General features: G+C 38.8%; 4 protein-coding genes across 9 annotated transcripts in view; 1 reads left to right on the top strand and 3 right to left on the bottom strand.

The window, feature by feature from the left end:
* Positions 1–630: 630 nt before the first annotated feature.
* LOC103988771 (CRIB domain-containing protein RIC10) lies at positions 631–2,244 on the bottom strand. Of its 2 annotated transcripts, none has more exons than XM_009407403.3 (5): positions 2,051–2,244; positions 1,711–1,798; positions 1,505–1,602; positions 1,334–1,415; positions 631–953 (listed from the first exon to the last, which is right to left on the bottom strand). In XM_009407403.3, exons 2-5 carry the CDS (start codon positions 1,766–1,768, stop codon positions 727–729), a joined length of 465 nt encoding a protein of 154 aa, XP_009405678.2. In that variant the 5' UTR covers positions 1,769–1,798; positions 2,051–2,244; the 3' UTR covers positions 631–726. The 2 variants fall into 2 exon arrangements, with proteins under 2 accessions (XP_009405678.2, XP_018683089.1); XM_018827544.2 differs by having other exon boundaries at positions 888–1,033; positions 2,051–2,188.
* Positions 2,245–3,822: 1,578 nt separating this feature from the next.
* LOC135676705 (protein NEOXANTHIN-DEFICIENT 1-like) lies at positions 3,823–8,507 on the top strand. 3 transcript variants are annotated; one of them, XM_065188165.1, is made up of 12 exons: positions 3,823–3,927; positions 4,058–4,170; positions 4,271–4,399; positions 4,511–4,594; positions 4,725–4,788; positions 5,019–5,065; positions 5,194–5,236; positions 5,321–5,359; positions 6,719–6,866; positions 7,351–7,402; positions 7,484–7,540; positions 7,992–8,507. In XM_065188165.1, exons 3-12 carry the CDS (start codon positions 4,320–4,322, stop codon positions 8,215–8,217), a joined length of 840 nt encoding a protein of 279 aa, XP_065044237.1. In that variant the 5' UTR covers positions 3,823–3,927; positions 4,058–4,170; positions 4,271–4,319; the 3' UTR covers positions 8,218–8,507. The 3 variants fall into 3 exon arrangements, with proteins under 3 accessions (XP_065044237.1, XP_065044236.1, XP_065044235.1); XM_065188164.1 differs by having other exon boundaries at positions 5,182–5,236; positions 7,354–7,402; XM_065188163.1 differs by having other exon boundaries at positions 5,182–5,236.
* A 646-nt stretch (positions 8,508–9,153) lies between these two features.
* LOC103974904 (pentatricopeptide repeat-containing protein At4g21170) lies at positions 9,154–12,188 on the bottom strand. The gene is made up of 3 exons (XM_065188161.1): positions 10,483–12,188; positions 9,741–9,849; positions 9,154–9,595 (listed from the first exon to the last, which is right to left on the bottom strand). The coding sequence occupies exons 1-3, from the start codon at positions 12,185–12,187 to the stop codon at positions 9,589–9,591; spliced, it is 1,821 nt and encodes a 606-aa protein (XP_065044233.1). The 5' UTR covers position 12,188; the 3' UTR covers positions 9,154–9,588.
* Positions 12,189–12,318: 130 nt separating this feature from the next.
* LOC103974906 (tyrosyl-DNA phosphodiesterase 1) overlaps positions 12,319–19,100 on the bottom strand; it is a 30,417-nt gene continuing 23,635 nt past the window's right edge. For 2 of the 3 annotated variants that reach the window (XM_065188159.1, XM_065188160.1), the window contains 9 exons: positions 18,832–18,921; positions 16,758–16,892; positions 15,501–15,650; positions 14,282–14,385; positions 13,535–13,588; positions 13,363–13,453; positions 12,916–12,996; positions 12,712–12,844; positions 12,319–12,629 (listed from right to left, as the gene is read on the bottom strand). In XM_065188159.1, coding sequence (XP_065044231.1) covers positions 12,532–12,629; positions 12,712–12,844; positions 12,916–12,996; positions 13,363–13,453; positions 13,535–13,588; positions 14,282–14,385; positions 15,501–15,650; positions 16,758–16,892; positions 18,832–18,921 — 936 coding nt within the window. In that variant the 3' untranslated portion in view covers positions 12,319–12,531. Of the gene's footprint in view, positions 12,630–12,711; positions 12,845–12,915; positions 12,997–13,362; positions 13,454–13,534; positions 13,589–14,281; positions 14,386–15,500; positions 15,651–16,757; positions 16,893–18,831; positions 18,922–19,100 lie in introns of those variants that run through there. The other variant, XR_010514388.1, reaches the window with a different exon arrangement.

Below are 19,100 nucleotides of genomic sequence, written 5' to 3'. Positions count from 1 at the left end.
AGATGGTCTCAGAAGCACTACTTTCCAGCTTCTCCATCTCCATGGATTTCTCTTCCTCTTGTTTCTTGTTTGGATTAGCATCATCTACTATGAGGCCTTTATGGATCATTTCATTGGCTTCCACTTGCATTCACATGAAACTGATACATGTGTACCAACAATTCCGATCCAAATAATCAACGGAGCATCAAGCGCACAGAGTTGATGTCAAGTATACATATGCATCCAATACTTACGGGACGTACCAAATAATCGAATTTATACATCACATTTGTGAGCTCTCAGTCGACCTTCTCATCTCCTATTCTTTTCTTTTCTCTCTCTTTCTCATCTTCTCACCACATGGAACTTCAGGTTAGAGTTTAAGTGATGCATGCAGTAGCAACGAAATCTATGGTACTGGTAGATTTTCTCTCTCTTTCTCTTCACCGGATAGGACTTCAGGTTAGAGTTAAGTGATGCAGTAGCAATAATCTATGGTACTGCTAGATTTTCTCTCTCTTTCTCTTCACCACATAGAACTTCAGGCTGGAGTTAAAAGTGATGCAGTAGCAACAAAACCCTAGTAGTCTATAGAACTGCTAGAGTTCAGTTGGCGAATCAAATTATTCCGAGACAGATAACCAAGTTTAAACAGTACTTCATGGCCAAATCTTTACCACAAAGGTACATCTTTTTTCTCTTTTTATCACATTAAAACAAGAGACATATACAAATATATGTAGTTTAAACTCCACGACGTTGGTCTTGTGCTTCAGCATCATCTCCGACTGCTTTGGCATATGAAGCTCTCAGTTTGGATGACACTTTTGAAGATCTTGTGGCAGATGATCGAGGAGAAGAAGCTTTATTTTTTTTCCGCTTTTTCTTGCGATCTTTAGGAACCTCAGGTTGACTACTACCATCTTCGATTGGCCGAAGCGAGAGTTGGGGTCCTCTCGGTTGATGACACTCTGTTGCAAGCGCGTCGAGGTCATCTCATATAACAGATAGCACTTGCAATTTGTAATCTTCTCTTAATAGCGTATTAACACTTGCAAAAAATGTTAGTGCATTAGGTTTGTTGAATTAGATACATGACATAAATAAATATATATTTATTTATATATTTATACCCTTGAAAGCATTGCAGTTTGATGAATGCTGCTCTTGTCAGTACAGATTTGCATTTATTCTCACCCAAGAAGTGTATTAAAGGATGTTGTGTTGTTGTGCAATCAAAGATATATGTGATGATGTCTTCCTTTATTCTTTCTTTCCGAACATATTTCTCGTTTAGTTTTCTTTTTATGACAGATTCATCTACAGAATTGCAATGAGAGGTAAGACATACCTTGAGAAGAGCAAGATGGCTCCCTGGATTTCCCATAATTGCGTGCTGGTGACAGATCAGAGGATGTGTTGAATTCGGTCATCTGTACTTGACCAAGACAAATAAAAGGTTTATAGATTAGAAAATGCAATTGTAATGAGGGTGAATCACGCTTGGCTACATAGTTCTTACCCAGCTAGGGGAATACCCAGAGCCATTGTCCCAACCTATATGTGCTACATGTTTCACATCCGTCGGGTAGCCAATCTCCATTTCATGCTCTTTGTCAACTGCCCGAGAGGATCAAAAGAAAGATTCTCTTTGACTTAATCAACCATATTTTGACCCTTAAGAGGTGAAATATAAATAATAAATGAGAAAAGTCTAAGAACATTTACCAAAGATTTGCGACATGTGTTTGAATCCTTTAAAGAACCCTTTCACCTTGGCTGCCATAGGAGAAGGTATAACTCAAACTTCCAAACCCTTTTTGCAACCGAGAATTGAGCAAGAACAACAACAAAGAATATGTTAGTCGTGCCTTCTTCTTGCGGAAATTGTTTGGCTTGCCGTCTAAACGAATTTGAACGTCTTCCTGATTCTAAAATAATTTTTATTTAATTGAAATATATATATATATATATATATATATATATATATATATATATATATATATATCAAATCTACAAGTATTACTGGTGAAAAGAAAAATGGAGATCATATACGGTGCAGCGATACCTCTATGGGGATGCTGGTGCGATTGCTCAACGCAAAGCTGAATCTTCGAATCCACCGTCGAACATCTCAAAGCAAAATTTCCCGCATCCTCCAAAGCACATCCTGATTCATTTTGCTTGGATGGAGGGTGCAAATATCATAAACGGAGATATCTATAGTTTGTTTCAAGCCATCAAAGATGCCATTTGAGAGAGAGAGAGAGAGAGAGAGAGAGAGGAATACGAACAAGGGAAGAGAGAAAGGAGAGATTGACAACCGGAGGTCTTTAAAATTAGATTATTAGAGACGGGAGGAGATTCAAAGAAGGAATTTTGGTGCTTGAGCATTGGTTAGAGACTTGTGGTGGTTTTGGAGAGAGAGAGGGACCCCTCTCTTTCTAAAGTCGGGGGACGAGAAACCAGGCTGTCATATGGAATTAATGTTACAGTGTGTATTATAGAGGCCCTTTTGGAACAGCCGGGCAGCATACGTCTGCAAATTAACGTAACCAAACAGCGCAGGCCAACAGCGAGCTTCTCGGACCCAACCAATCCTCTCACCTCCATGGATGCCAAGAGCTGGAGCAGACGGCCTGCTGCTTCGCTTCTGCTCTCCATCATACGATCTCATAGAGAAGTATGTATGTTCACAGAAAGAACGGAGTTGAATGCCTGATTTCACCAAGATAAAACCATGGAAGGAAAGGTGGTCTACTGCAGCATGTTGTGAACGCACGCATGTGATCATACGAGAACGTGACACCATTAGCACACGCATGAAACATCGGTATATGATGTAATATTCAGCATACGTACATGACCATGCGTTGGTGTGACGTAGTTATTACTGTGCGAGGCGTGACCGATCATGATCCAGCCCCTAATTCCATGACGACGCACTCTACGCTCTGGCTGTCACCACACCTTGGGATGATATGGACCTGTCACATCACCCATCCAATGAAGAATGAAGAATGAAGAATGAAGAATTAAGAATGAAGAATGATGGTGCGGATACCTCAAAAAAAATCTCTTAATTATCTCAAATGGATTATATAGCATCTTTTTTTTGGACTGTGGATCGATCTCAGATTGCTCTCAGTACCGCCCATGTTTCTTCTTGCGATGCATCGAGTTTAACCTTCATCGTTCCACTTTCATTTATATATATATTGATACTTCCAACTACGAGACCTTTTCAACTCTCGGTCTGCAAATGGATTCGGCAAAGATGGCGACTTTTGAGTCCCTAACCAAGCCAGTTGTACACGACTAACGTCACTTTCTGGAGGTGGCAAGCATAATGAATGGTACTTGGAGCTCACTCGAGTGAGTGAGTACAGCATTGTCAAGATGAGTAGGGGAAGTCTTAAACTATATGGTATAATGTTGACTTGACCGATACAATGATGAAGCGCGATGTACTACTGCGAGCAATATCAAACATTATCATCAACGTTTATTATAAGTACAAAAAATTTGTGGTATTATTTAATATTATCATGTCGACGGTATCGTGACAGGCTCCGAACACGTGGGCCAAAGCGGGCCGGGTCGTGTCAAAAGGGCGAGTGGATCCATAATAAAACCTGGGCCCCGCAGTCGTTCGGTTCACGTCCGTATCGGCCGACGACACGTGGAGAGCCGCCGTGAAGTCACGCCTTGTCAGTGGGGTGGGCTGACCGGAGCATGGGAATGAGATACGGATTTGTGGCACCCAATCGTCACTCGCCATCTGTGACTAACTCAATCCACCAAATCCCAACGCGGAGCCCCACTTTAACTGAGGAGCCACTCGTTCCTATCTTTCCAGCTTGCTTCTGGTCTTTGCTCTCTCTGTCTCTCTCTCTCACCGCTGACACAGAGTTCGTACTTCCTCGGCCTTTGGTTAAACCTGAGGTGAGGAATTTCCCATTGATTTGGCTGCCGTGTACGAACTCCACATGCATGTTCTCCCTTTCCTGGGCTTTTGCTCCTATGGGTGGAATATTGCTCCATTCCTACTGAAGATTTTTCTGTGGATATTTAGCTTGATAGGTCGTTTGAACAAGCTTTCTGGCCCGGGAAGACTCAGTGTTGATGAAATGGTTCAGCTTCTTGCTTCAGATTCCTCTCTGGGATTTTCTTGCTGATAAATCTGTGGTATTTGACAGGGTTTAGTCTCTTCTGTGCTTTTGTTGTGACCGCTGAATGCATCTCTTTGAGGATTGCTGATTTCTGGTTGCATCTGCGCCCAATGCAGGTACCGGATTAGATGAAGTTAGAGCTACTTAGAGTTGAACCGGGCGTCAATGGGAGAGTCAGCAACAACTTCTTACTCGTCTTCTCCTTCAGGTTATGGCATTGGGCCGCCCTGGTTGTTTAGAGGAAGGTGAGGCTTTCGCCACTTTTTTGCTTTATTTTTTCCTCAGAAGAGTTTGTTCGATGTGTGTTAGCGATACTTTGGTACTGTGTATAATGGTGCACATTTTCTTATTTGTAGAGCATTGTACCAGTTGCATCTGGTTAAAGCAGAAATCGCTCGGGCTTTCATTCCGAAGGAGCTGAAGCTAGTTGAAGCATTTGGGTAATCATGTAACCTGTCTTACGATGTTATTTTTATGCGTATTGAGAGTACTGTTCACAGAATCGTATCATGTTGTTTGAACAGGACTTTCATGACCTTACTGTATCGAAACCCTCTGTTTGTTCTATAGGTATACGCTAGGTGGGCTGTTTCTTGCTCACTATGATGACAGCCCGGCTGGAGTGTTTGATGAGGTTTGTTCTCTTCCTTTCACTTAAGATTCCAATTCTTGTTTCCATGCACAGAGCTTGCATTAGGAGAATTCATTTTAGTTTGGATGATGGAGGACTTGTTAATTAGCTGGCTAAGATTATGATATAACGAGGCCTTCGTTTTAATCGTCTAAAGAAAATTTAAACTAGACGGTAATGCAGCTCCTTTTAATTTTAGTACCACTGATCTGCCAGATTTATTTTGTCTGCAGCTCGTTGTGATTGCTGGCATTGTGTGGAATCCCCCAACATCATGCGCGTAATGATTTTTTCTTTTGCCTTTCTTTAGTTGGTGCATTTAAGGAATTAAAGTTGCAAAATGGATTGATTGATTTTGATATAATGTCCCTCATATATGGTCTTATTTGATACAAGGTGGGCTTCTAGAGTGCTTGTGAACAGTCACGAGGCTTGCAGGCATGGCAGGAAGGTATGGAGGACCAACCCTGCTTTATTTGTTTTGTTCTCTGTTACTGTCTGATTGATCTGAGTGTTGTCATTTATGCTATTGTAGGAAATAGGTCTCCCAAGCCATGTTGCTATTTTCTCTAAGGTACAGCTCTGCATTTACATCAATTTTCAATTCTTCATATTTTTCAGAAATCCACAGTTCCATGCAATCTTTAAAGAACTAAGTTGCATTTAGAGGGATAGAGTCAGGCCTTACGTTTAGAGGAGACACTAATTCTGAATGGTGCTGTTCGAGCCGAAATTGTAGAAAGGAAATCGGGGTAGAGACTGATAATACGATGGATACACCAACCAACAAACAGATCTCTTTCATTATATGGGTTAAATTGTTGGAAATTTGGTCATAGTTTAGTCCTATTTGTTAAAGGACATACGGTTGACCAAATTAACTTGTATTGAAACAGGATGGTAACTATCTTTGAAATTCTTATTCGGACAGTGAAATCGGTTTATGCAGCAAATGTTGGTGTTGCAACAGTTTTCAAGTTCTTAGCTGGTGTAACGGATCGAGTGAAACTGAATACGGCAAGGCAAGTTCAAATTGTTGATGATGTGCAAAGTGTATATTGTAATGTTTGTGAGCTGCTGGTATCCGATTATCTACGGGACTTCCAAGAACATAATATCTAGTGATGTTGATTCCTAACGGTTAACTATCTGGAATTTGATACATATGCTTTCGACTATTCATAATCATAATTGGAGTTGTTGTATTGAGATCGGGTTGTATATGGATTATTATTGTTGCTCATCAGATCACCTTAGAGTGGCTTTGGTTTATTTGCTGCGCCTGTACATGCTAGGATTCTCTTCCAGGGTTATCACATCACCATAGCTGCTCTATGGCAGGTCAAGATGCAGGCAATCTCAAAACTACATGGTTGGCATAAGGTTCTGGTAGGAAAGGAGACGTTTATAGATTTAAATGAACAGAGGGGATTTATATTAGAGGGATCTGATTGCCTTGCTGTTTCGTATCCTTAACGAGGATCTAAATGAAGTGTTTTCCGAGAAGATGACTGTCAGGGTTGTGTCATTAATTGGAGTTGTTTAACATGATGAAGTCTTTCACCGGCAAGCTCTACTCGAGGCAGTGTCTACTGACAGAAGGTGTATATCAAAGGGTATGTTCATCAAAATTTACCTGGATGGATTTAATACAATTATTACAGGCTTGAAGCCCAATGACGTTAAGACCAACGATAATATTCGTTGGTTCAAATAAAAGGTTGATGCAAAAATATATGCATCATTTTTATATGAATTTTCCTTTTCCACTCTGATTTTTCTCTTTTTTTTTTCAGGGTATTTGATGCATTTGTTCTCATTCAAGCAGTTATTTTCTTGCTGAATGTGACTATTTCTAAAATATCCATAGTTTAATAACTAATTGATTTGTAGACTTCTGATGTACTCTCACTCACTTTCTTGTTCAAAACAGAGAGACGCCAAAGCTTCAGATCAACCATTATATAAGCACAGAACGAGTTTTATTCACTCTAAGCCGAAAGAACATAGTGAGATTCAAGTATTAGAGATGGAGGATTATTCTCAGACATCCATTTGCAACATCAGTTTACCTTTTGCTGGTGAGTTAACAATATAATGTCATTAAAGAAAATCTTAGCTGCTTTGACCATGCCACTTTGATTATTTCAGATGTACACTGTTCAATCTAATAAAACAGAAGAAAACTTGTATATGCCACCTCAATTATTTCAGACTCACACTATTCAGCTTGTATTTCAATTGTAACAGGTTGATGTCTTCTGTCAAAATAGTAACATTTGAATTTTCCTGCCATGGTTGTTTTGACATAAAAAGGCTTAATTCTTTGTTCCTATTTTCAGATAAATAAATTGGTTTAATACTTAGTACATCAGTAGATACCTTTAGTCCCTTCTTATATACCCAGCTGTTTTGTATCGGTATGGTGCAATTCTAATTAATCAACATATATTTAATATAGGCTACCGATTTTTATTTAAAGTGATTTCAGTCTGTTCTTCATTTATTTGTTTCTGTTTTGCTTTATCTGCCTCATGCTCTATAGCATTGTGCCATAATCTAAAGCAGGTGACCGTTGGATGGGTCCTAAGATCAGGATATCACTTCCAAGCTTTAGGTTAGTTTTCCAACAAATATCGAAGTTTATATGGTAACCATCTTTCGATTCACGCATAACTTGTCATCCGTGGTAATTCAGTGGCCAGACTACACACAACCCTCAGCTTCTCAAGTACTCCTGCCAAATTGAATGCCGGTACGTGGTAGATGAAGTTATAGAAACCTTTTTCTTCATTTTTCTTTTAATTTTCTTCTTCCAAAATGCAGCAATGATGATTTTCTGGCCACCAGCTGCTTATCTTTGATTGAAGATTATATATATATATATATATATATATAGCTTTTGTCCTTACATACTTTCAGGCTATTTTTTCAAATGCATATCTATCTAGGGAACTTTCTTATAAATTAGGTTCCAGAGTAAGATTGTCATAATTCCTAAACTAGATTGGATGATTAGGACTAGAAACTAGGTAGAAGTCCCCTTTCTTTGAGCAAAGAAACGGTAGCAGGAGCTTGCAATTTCACCAATTCTGTTTGATCTAGTAATGCTTTTAAGAGCTTGCAATTTCATCAATTCTGTCTAGCATGTTGTGTTCATCTGACTACTCAGGTTTATTTCATCACTAACGAGATACACTTTGCAGGGTGAGAGCAGTGAAATCTGCTAAAGTATCAAGGCCAAGGATTATCCAGCTTGATGAGTTCTCCAATGACATTAGAGCAAAAGAGAAAAACGTAGATGATAGATTGTCAACCGAAAACGAAGAGCGGGATCGAAGCATTGCAGTTTTACTATCAAAGCCTATAATGGCTTTAGAGTTCAATCTTCTCAAAATGCAAGTTGAGGCCCCCACAGTCGTCGCTACATAACAAGCAGTTGATCCTAATCTATTTGGTGTCTTTCTATTGACATATAGAGAGTTTAGGAAGGAAGTGTCCTTGTAATGGAATTTCCTTTGGTCTAGAGCCAAAAATGGTCCATCTTCTTTCAACAGCAGTATTGCCACCCGATTGATACCTGTTGCTGCTTTTCGCTTTCATGGTTTCGAGAGAGTTCATTGTGTGACTACTCTTAAATTACAGAAATGTATTGGTTGCTTGCATTGGTTTAAGAAACTCGATAATTGGAAAGCTTATAAGCATTTAAGTTGCAAGCTCCATGGCCATTGTATCTTGCAAAATAAATGTCAGCATTCACCAGAGATGGTTGAATTTAGCTTTCGCTCTCTGCAAGATCACATCCTGATTCACTGGATGTTTGTAAAAGTGATCGATCCATAAAGGGTTTGCCAACCTTCCCAACTTGCTCCTCCATTCTCCTCTTCTGCTTGTCCATCCACCCTCTTCCTTTGTGGTTGAAGTTGGCAGTGAAGAAGTAGCGTTTGCATGGACGGTCAAAGGTTACATCCATTGCCCTGCTGCTGAGCTTTCCGATCGTCCATGCCTATCATAAAGCATAGAAGAGATTCCTCCCTACTGCTGAAGGAGTTCACATGAACACGATATAGAGTCCATTTGTACTTTTCTTTTTTTTTAAGGGATAAATGACGAAGATAAAATTCAAACCTAAGATCTTACAATAAACTGTCAATATTTATCCGCTAAGCTAGCTGATACTTTCGTTCGACTACCACGGGAGGTTACTTGACATTTCATGCACTCAACACAATGTCAAATATTGTTCCTCCTGGATGGATGCTATGTGTGTCAATCATAGAAATGAACAAATCAATGTGCGTCCGCAAATGCCTCCATAACAAGACATGGATCGCAAGACTTGAGGAAGAGAACCAGCATTATTGCAACTTCAAATCAATATCACTACAAGTTGGTTTTCATTTTCTGAATTGAAGCAACACACATATGGTTGTTTTTCATACTTAGGAAATTTTCAGCCACCAAGAGTAAAAGCTTCTCTGTTGCTCCTATTTCATGACCTACTTCAATCGGCCTTGTGATTTACAACTTCTCGAAACAAAAAGAAAAAGCAAAAGATACCAATAATGACATGCTGTCTCATCAACAAATGCTATCCTTAGTTTAATCATACATATGAACGAGCATAATACAGGCATCTTCTTGCTTGTTTACTGCCACGGATGCTAGTCTTAAGTGCCCAGACGATGTCGATGCAGCTTCACAGTGTCTCCATTAATGGAGATTGAGTTTCTTCGTTCACATTATGCTGCCATGTCTCCTTTTCCTAGTATCAATCTCGGACCATATTCCGTCTTTGTGCCTTCACTGCCTGTAACAAATTAAGACGATCATTTGAGCTTAGCAAATCCCGATTTTAACATTTCAATCCTTTGAAGATTTTTTTGTGGCATCTTGGCACTTACAAACCTAAGCTCTTTTACATTTCAAGATGAACGAATAAATGAGACCACTACCTTCTGATATCAAGCTTGCTTCTCATGCAATGTTCCGATGGAATCAGTCGAGAAGAACATGACATCCAACGTGCTTCTGATGCAATGCTCAGATGGTGACAAGGACAATCTGCAGCATGTAAATCCAAATATGTGAACTCATCATATTACATCTATGACTCAATTGTTCATTTCATCAATCTCGGCGTAATGCTCTAATCAGCTTTGCAATGTACAGTCATCGTATCTTATTTCATCAATATACATCTAGATTTCATAATTATTGATTCTCACTCAACAGTAAGTTCACTACGATATTTAGGTTCATTCACATCAATTACACCTATTTTAATCTCATATTTCACTAGAAGAACACCGAGCACAGCTTTCAAAACCTTCATATGTCAACTATTTAAACTATACAGCACCTACCAAATAAGTGTATATTAAGCACTCAACTAAACTATGGATGCAGTTTCGAAAAAAAAGTAAAGTCAACTCTAAGAAACTCAGAGTTTAACATATGGCGTATAATTACACAAACCAACTGTTTGCAGAAGAATTTTAAACAAATTAGCAGTTATGCCCTGTGAACATACAGCTCCAACAAGTATTTTGTTTAAGTTATTCCATTCAGATAGTGGGAACTGAAACTAATATTTGAAGAACTCAGACTATACAGAAACTACTTTCTTAATTCACTGACGATAATAACAGGCCCATTGACTTGTTTATGAAAAATGAGAAATTAGAGATTTGTAACTGGCATCATCAGGCTTATAGCCAAGCTTCAACATCTCATCATGCAGATTCATGGCCTTCCGCATATCCTTTATTTGACAAAGTTCACAAATCATAATCACGAAACTATGACTATCCAAGACATTCTTTTCTTGCATATAATCAAAAACTTGGACAGCTTCTTCGATCCTTCTTTCTCCGAAAAGTGCTCTGAGGAGCAAATTGTATGAGCATAAATCAAGATATCCACCCAATTTCTTCAATCTATAATGCAATTCCATCGCTAAATCAACAAGCCTGTTTGTGCAATAGTACTTGACCAACTTGTCGCAACAAAAGGCATCCAACACGATACCATTTTCCACAGCAGCATCAATAAGAACATTAGCTTCCTTCCACATAGCCTTGCTACAGTGTGCCGCTATATATTTTGAAAGATCAGAGATCTTAGGTGCATACCCTCTTTTGATGGCATCTTCTAACACCTGATCCACGTCCCTTGATGGCGCTCCATTACAAATACTAGTAAGAAAAACACTACAACTGCTAGGATTCACTTTGATACCTTTTTCTGACATGATCACATAGAGTTCCATCGCATGCTGCACCCTTCCTTCATTGGACAATGCCTTGAGCAGACTAACATACACACCTTTCCCTAATTCAATATTTTGAATTCTAGCTCTATCGAAAAGCATTTTCGCTGCATAGCTCTTCTCCATTTCACAAAATCTGTTAATAATGTGATCGTAATCCAAGCAAGGAACAGTTGGTAGGAAACCATGCACCACCATCACTCTTAACATGAAAGCCATGAGCCGGCCATCACCATGTCTACAAGCACCATCGAGGATAGCACTGTAAGTACGAAACCTTGGTTTTAGATTGATTTCGTGCATCCTAGTCAAGAGGCCAATAGCAGCTTCGAAATCCCCTTTCTTGCAATAACAATTTATAACCAGATCATAACCTGAAACCCCGCGCCCTCCTGAGTCCAACAACACCACGGCCCTTTCGAGCTTCCCTTCCATGCAAAGAAGCCGAACCAGCTGCGACCAGGTGCGAGAATCTGCGGTGGCGCCGTTGCGCATCGCAGCGGCGTAACAACACCGCGCCATCCCAATCCCATCCCCACCCGACGTGCACAAAGCATCAAGAAGAGCATTGCAGCTACAGGTCGTGATCTGACACCCACAAGCTACAATTTTTCTGAAAGATTCCAAGCTACCGGCAATCAAATCGGAACGGCAGTAGGATTCCATGACAAAATTGAGAACCCTAGAACGAGAATCCTTAGAGTGGGAGGCGGACGCCAGGGAATCGATCACCGCCTGCGACGGGAGGGACGCGAGGACGGGATCGAGGAGCCGCCTCGCGTCGTCGAGGAGGCAGGATTCGACGAGTGTGAGGACCATAGCGGAGAGAGATCGGAGGCCGGGGCGGAAGCCCAGATTGGATTGCGCCCAGGCGAAGAACTGGAGGGAGATTTGAGGGTGGGATCGGGTGTTGGAGAGAATTCGGCGGACGAAGTCGTCGGGGGGAGCGGGTTTGGGGAGGAGGGAGGGCTTCGACAGGAGGAGGGGGATCCAGTCGTTGCGGTGGAGGAGAAGGGAAGATACCTGGTCGGCGAGGGATCGTTTCTTGAGGTCGGCCCGCCATTTGGCGGAGGTCGGGAGGGTGGAGAAGGCGGAGGAGACGCGGGGGAGATGGAGGAGTTTGAAGAGCATTAGGAGGAGCAGCGCCGGCAGAATGGATTGTAGGGAAAAGGGAAATTGAACGATGGATGATGATGATATGATGAACGAACCAGATCAGATTGAAAACCAGTATTCATCGTATCTTTCCGCGAGGCATAAGGTTGCGAGAACTTGGTATCCATGGAACTGGAGTCGTGATTTAGGCCCCCACAAGGGAACCTAACCTAATATAGTTTGATTCAGAATCAGTGGTGTCGCAAGATTAAGCTTCATGCGGTTGCAATTAAAGCCACTCTCTCTCTCTCTTGAACGACACATCTTCGGGGGCCTTCCTCCTGCTCACGCCTTCCCTTGCAAAGCAGGAACCAAGGTGGTCAAGTGTCTTGTTTCGCATACAGCTGAACATGGCGCGGCCACACCTGACCATACACATCCTTCTTGGTATATCGCCTGTCCCACGACCATGGCACATCTGCACATAAACAAAAGATGAATCAATTTAATTTCCTTTTTAAATCTGAAACTAAGATGGAGGAGGACATAGAATAATACACCTTCGGAGGTGTATGGTTGAGGAGGGAGTTGATATGGCACGGGTAACTGTATCACTTCAGAGGCATCATCGTTTAAGCAGAGAGTTGCCAGACTCCAAGGCTTGGAGGAGGAGGAGGAGTTCTCATGTGCTATCTATCAACAAAGTATGTTTTAGAGCATGTCGAGCAGCTACCATGGTTCAGATCGTTCAAGAGTGAATTTACCTGTTCCGTTCCATCATTGCCTGCGCATGAAAACCAACTCCCAAGGTCCTTCACATAAGCAGGCAAGAATAGTACCCCCAACTGCCCAAAAAAAAAAAAAACAGGATCAATCATGGCATGAAAATATAAAGACCATACCAACAGATCACCTCTTTCTCTGTAGCAGGAAATATGCAGTGAAGATGGAGTAGATTAACTGAAGGAAAACCTGTGAGAAGTTAAACTAACCATCCCTCCTTGTAAACTTAATGGTTCACTTATATGTCTTCCACCCTTGTGGTTTCCTCACGTCACCTTGGTCCAAGATGATGCTACGTTCAACTAAGGGTAACGTAACAATGTAATGTTCTATATGCATGTGTGTGGTGAAACATCAAAAATATTACTTGTTTGCCTATTGGGCACTAAACCAAGAGAAGCTTAAGAATGCTTACAGAAAGAACTTACCTCATAAGATCGTATCATTAGTTGGGAATTGTTCTTCTGTAATGCTCCCCAAGCAGCTTTGCTTAGATTTGCCGAAGTAAGCAGAAACCATCTGTTTCAATACATCAAAAATTCAAATTGATATTTCAAAATGACTTTATATTGTAATGAGTGATGGAAAATGGGTACTTACGCAAGGTTCTGACCATTGTACCGAGTGTACGTTTTTATATGAGGCATTGCACGACTGTTCCATCAAAGTATATGCAACGATTCATGAAAAAGTCATACAATTTCAAAGAATTATATGGAAAACAAAGCATATTGATGATGTATGCATATATGTATATGCATGCATTCAAAATGAAAAACACCACCAAGGTTGAACTAGAATGTTACCGAGGATCACCCTTGTCATGTAGATCATTGTACATTGTGCAATACATGCTATTCACAATCCAAAGGTGACTTCTTTATCTCCTCTTTCTATTTTTTTTCCTACCTTTACTATCTTCTATCTTCTCTCCCCATTTGTTGTCATACTGAGGCAGTAGAAGCTGCCCATATAACCAAAATTTCTCCCTTTTCGAAGTCTCATTTAAGTAACAACTGCTTTAATTTAGGAATTAAATGAGACATATTCATGCGGATTGATGTTTCTTCCCATATAAAATTGTAGACTTTTAGTACTTCTTATAATTCTGTGCAAGGTGATCTGACTAATTGACTGCCTAGCGTATATACATCCAGTAGTATCCTGTTCACCCTTCTGCCACCTACAGTTCTCCGAAATATTGCAAACAAACCATGTAAATTAGAGTAAAAAACATAGAAGCTTTCATATAGACCTATCAACTCAAAGATAAGCTAAAATAAAGAAACCCTTTAAATATTTGGTTTCATATATTCAAATGATCAAATCTAAAGTAAAAGGCCATACCAGCGACCTACATGGTTAGCCTTCCATTTCGTCCAATATTTTTTTAGAAAATCCTTCTCTACATTCTTTTGTGGGCTTGGAATTGCATTGCCAGCCGCATAACCCTGGGCGTGGAGCAGTGTATAAAGTACTTAAGAATTAAATAAGAGTGAAGGTCCATCAAATCCATAGAACAAATGCCAATAAATAGGTGACTGTAAGAACTCAGAGGTAACTAATTGACTAAATCCAAATCCAATTAGGATTAGATCAAGTATTATCATTTCTCTTGAACATTAATAGTTGCCTAGTTGATTATCATTTCACATTAGATCTCAACCATGCCCCTTTTTATATATATTTGAGGTCTCTTCCAAGTCTATTCCCTAGTTTTTTCCACATCAGCAGATTTTAGGAAAAAGGGTGGCTCACTGGAGTAAGAATAAAAATACAAGCACATACCTTGGCTTAATTTGCAATGACAAAAGGTAGACACACAGAAGAGATATCAGAGAGAAATGAACCAAAAGAAAGAAGAGGAGGTAGTGTCCTGTTGTACTTGATATTTCTATTTAAGCAGTATAATAATGTAAAAGAGAAACAAAAGGGGGTTACCATTCTTCTCAATTTTTTACAAATAATAAATGGAAATAGCTATCACTTTAACTTGCCTCTTATATCCACTGGGCTAAATGATTCATCCCAAATAATAATTATGGCCAAACTTGAGCTTCATTTTCTGTATAGCTGACTTCACCATGAGATCCAGCGATTTGGCATACTTTTTAGTTTTTAATGTTAGTTTATATGCAGGTCATAGCTCATTTCAAATCAGTCTAACATATATAAGATCTAAGATATCACTTTGGGACCTTTAAAATAACTGAAGCAAGTGTAACTAAACAGTAGCACTTTTAAGTCAATTTTAGATCCTTCATCCACCAATCAGTAGCACTTTAAGTCAATTTTGCCTTAATGGTAATTAGCACGCTTCCTTAATAAAAGTACACAGCAAACTAACTAAAGTGATTTTATGCAGCTTTCCTTCCATTCTATCATTCACGTGGTTGTGTGGAATCTCTCTCATATACATATGGTGGATCTCATACCAGGAAGGCTAAATAATGAAGAAAAACAGATCAGGATAATGACTATAACAGAACAGCTAATTATGACATGGACAAAGTACATTGATGGACTGCAGAAAAATAAATTCCAATATAAACTTCAGCTGTAATACCTCAATGGAGCATCTAACATCCTCTACGGTTGGCCAGATTATGTGAGGTTTTCCAATCCCCAGTGGAGATTTATCACTTGAAACACCTGAGGACATGGACACTGTTAACTCAGACAGCCACTTCTCATCCAGAGAACCAAGAGAGGAAAACTGCAATACAAAAATGACATGTTACATTTCTGTCAGAAATCCTCCAAGGCTGCCATCAACTTCATAAAAACAAAAATTGGTGATCATGTAAATAAGTTATCATAAATCAAGTGGAATCAGACGATAGGGAAAAAAAATAATGGCACCAACAAGGATTGTCAAATAGTGTATTGAATCCATGCAAGTCCCCTCTTACACTGCTACAGTGCCTGTAATAAACCAGACTGTTGGCACACTTGGCATGGCTACTGGTTCAGCCAAGGCATGTTAAACCAGTAGAAGAAATATCTCCAATATTTTTTTTTTGTTTTTTGATTCTTTTGAAAATAACTGATCATAGAATAAACTTGTATGTACAACATAACATATACAGCCCATGACCATATGTAGAATTTAGGACCAGAATAACATCTCATCAGTATATATCCCAATTGAAAGGAAACCAACATTTGACATTGAATTGTAACTAGATGAAAAACAATACATGATGACCTGGGACATCAACATGAATGATAAAAAAAAAAACCTTCACTTGATCAAGGGTCTAAGCCACTGCACTACCCCCAACTTGAAAACATATGGGACATTTTAGGGAGAACTGCTCCCTCCATCTCAGCTGCTTTCCCTGCGATCAGCACAAGCTGCTGCTGACCTAGCCTACCTTCCTGATTGAGTTGCAGAGCACATGAAAAGGAGAATCCTTCTCTGAATTCACTCCAATGATTCAAACATAATATAGCCTATATGATATAATCATATAAGCCCAAAACCACATCACATAGAGGGAGGCTAGAGATTCTAAAGGCACCAATATCAACTTGATATTAGACTAGTGTCACTGAAATGCCATATCAATTACTAATCTTGGTGAAAATCTATCTCGTGGCTTACCTAAACTGCCTTTTGTAAGCTATGTCAAAAGCTAGATACTATCAAGTGTCCAAAAAGAAGCTGACACTAGAAAAAAAAAAGCAGAGATTGTTCAACATCCACATATTTTTGCATGTGCAATAAGTCATTAAAGAGAATATACAGAATAAAGCTCACAACATACATACACCGAAATGTACAATGAAACAAAAGCTGTATAAAACAAACTGTTGTCACCTGATATATAAGAGGGGATTTACAAAATTCTTTGTCAAATATACAATTCCCAAGAACACTTCGTAACTTCATATGCCCCCACTTGTTCAAATTAGCACCCGTATGATATCCAGGAACTGATGCAATCAACCTCACCTGATAGTAAAAAAAGGTACCATTCCAAGATACTAAGATCTAAATACTATAATTACATAGATCTCAAGACACAAAAAGATACAAATAGAAGTTTTAAAATCCCAATTCATAAAATTGGAACTTGATGAAAAAGCATTATTCCTGACATCGAAATCTTTGTGAGTTGCTCACCATAATGTGAAAGCAACATCATAGTTGGCACATAGAATTTATCAAACAAGTATTATGATGAAGTCCAAAACCATAGTGATTTGTTTACCATAAATAAAACTTATAGTACATGTGAAACAATCATTAAGTGGTTTGACCAAAACAAGATAAATTAATGAACTAGAGAATTTACAAGAAGCCTCCAAAAGAACTAATACAGAGTTGAGACATAAAAACCACAATTTCAGAGAAGTAATGAATTTCTCTATAATTTACTCTTGAAACTAAAGGCAAACGGACATACAAGTCCAAAGGAAACACAGAAAAAAAGAAGGGTCAATTCAGACTTCCTAGACACTATGGTGATATCACAGTTCAACCTAAATTTGCTATCAAGTTTAGTTTTAGCTAACTATAAATGCATCTTACTATATAAGATTCTGTAACCGGAATATGATGCTTATGCAATGTCCATAGAACATTTTCTTTAAAGTCTGAATAGTAGTTTTAAAACCAACCATACAAACCTACACATAATTATGCAGAGATTATAAGATAGTAGGCATCCTTAAACATTGGTAGAGGCCTCTATCCAAAGAATGACCATATAAAACTTTAAAGTCTGATAGTAGTTTTAAAACCGACCATACAAACCTCTACACAATTATGCAGACATTATAAGATGTAGGCATCCTTAAACCTTGGTAGAGGCTTCCATCCAAAGAATAACAGCTTCTGTATGAGATTGGGTTTTATGCCAGAATGGTGGATAATGACAAGGCTATCTCTAGCTAGGAGGATGGCTAATCCCTGCTGTCAAAGCAACTATTTACTGCAGTAGTTATTTAAGCCATTATGCTCGGACACCTTTTCTTTATAGGTGATGGGTAGGCAAGGAAACCCCAATGTTCACATATGACGGTTTCTGTGATCAACAGTATGAAATATCTTTGTGAACTAAAATATTGCTAGTCAAATTAATTTGGAAGAAAATACAATATAATCATCACAGTAAGGTGAAGCAAGATATAATATTTTTGCTATGGAAATAATACATAATAATTGATGGGAGGGAATATGATGTATTTTGATGGCAAATACAATGGCACACAAGAAGATAAAATAATATGATCAAACTAAGCCATTGGCTTGGACGTTGGTCATGGAACTAAAAGAAAAAAGAGAATGCAACACTAAGGAAAATCGACCAGGCTACGCCCCATGTGATCACCTCAACTATCTCAGATCCACCTTAAGAAGAATGAGTGACACATAAGATGATATTACATGGAGACAAGTTAAACTGGCAATAGATAGTGACAACTCAATAAGAAGTCAGGCTATGAATCAAGGATATAAAATTTTAAATGAAACTATCAGACATGAAGAAAGGGTGGATGATTAGAGAGATTGGAATATTAGATTGATGTTTAGAATATCGAGATAGAAAGAACACTACGAAAAGATAGTCTGGCTTAAGAATAAATATTTTTGTAACAATTTGACTAATGGCATGTCCATCTTCAACAAGGATCTAAAGAACAGGATATGATATGCACTAGAATCAAGAAAAAGGAAATTATGACTAAAATCGAATAATTTTAATTGACTTTCTACAATTTTTAGTATTTGGAGTATATTACATTGATAAAAATGACAACACTATAATCATGCTCATGCAGTTAGCTTGATTTTGTCGAAGACCTTATGACATATTCCAGAATATAAATAACTGTATATTCTAGTAATCCAAAATCATTTATTGACATGAGGAAAGTAAAAAAGATACCATGGCACTGCTATAATCGAACTTCCTGAAGAAAGATGCATTGATGCTGACATTTCCAACTGCAGGTAGCTTGGCAGTAAACTCAGGCAACTGAATGTTCATTTACAGAAGTAATTAAGTTAGATTGTGCTGTCTTAAACCCAACAAAGCACATTAAAAAGAAAAGCTTACTACTTAAGATAGCACATATTTGCAATGCAACTGAACATGTTAAAGATGAATGTTAATTTTATATAGGAGTCATGATTATGACAATGGTTAAAACCAGA

The sequence above is a fragment of the Musa acuminata genome, chromosome BXJ1-6 (assembly GCF_036884655.1).
Source record: "Musa acuminata AAA Group cultivar baxijiao chromosome BXJ1-6, Cavendish_Baxijiao_AAA, whole genome shotgun sequence".
Lineage (NCBI taxonomy): Eukaryota > Viridiplantae > Streptophyta > Magnoliopsida > Zingiberales > Musaceae > Musa > Musa acuminata.
This window is presented reverse-complemented; position numbering and strand designations above follow the sequence as displayed.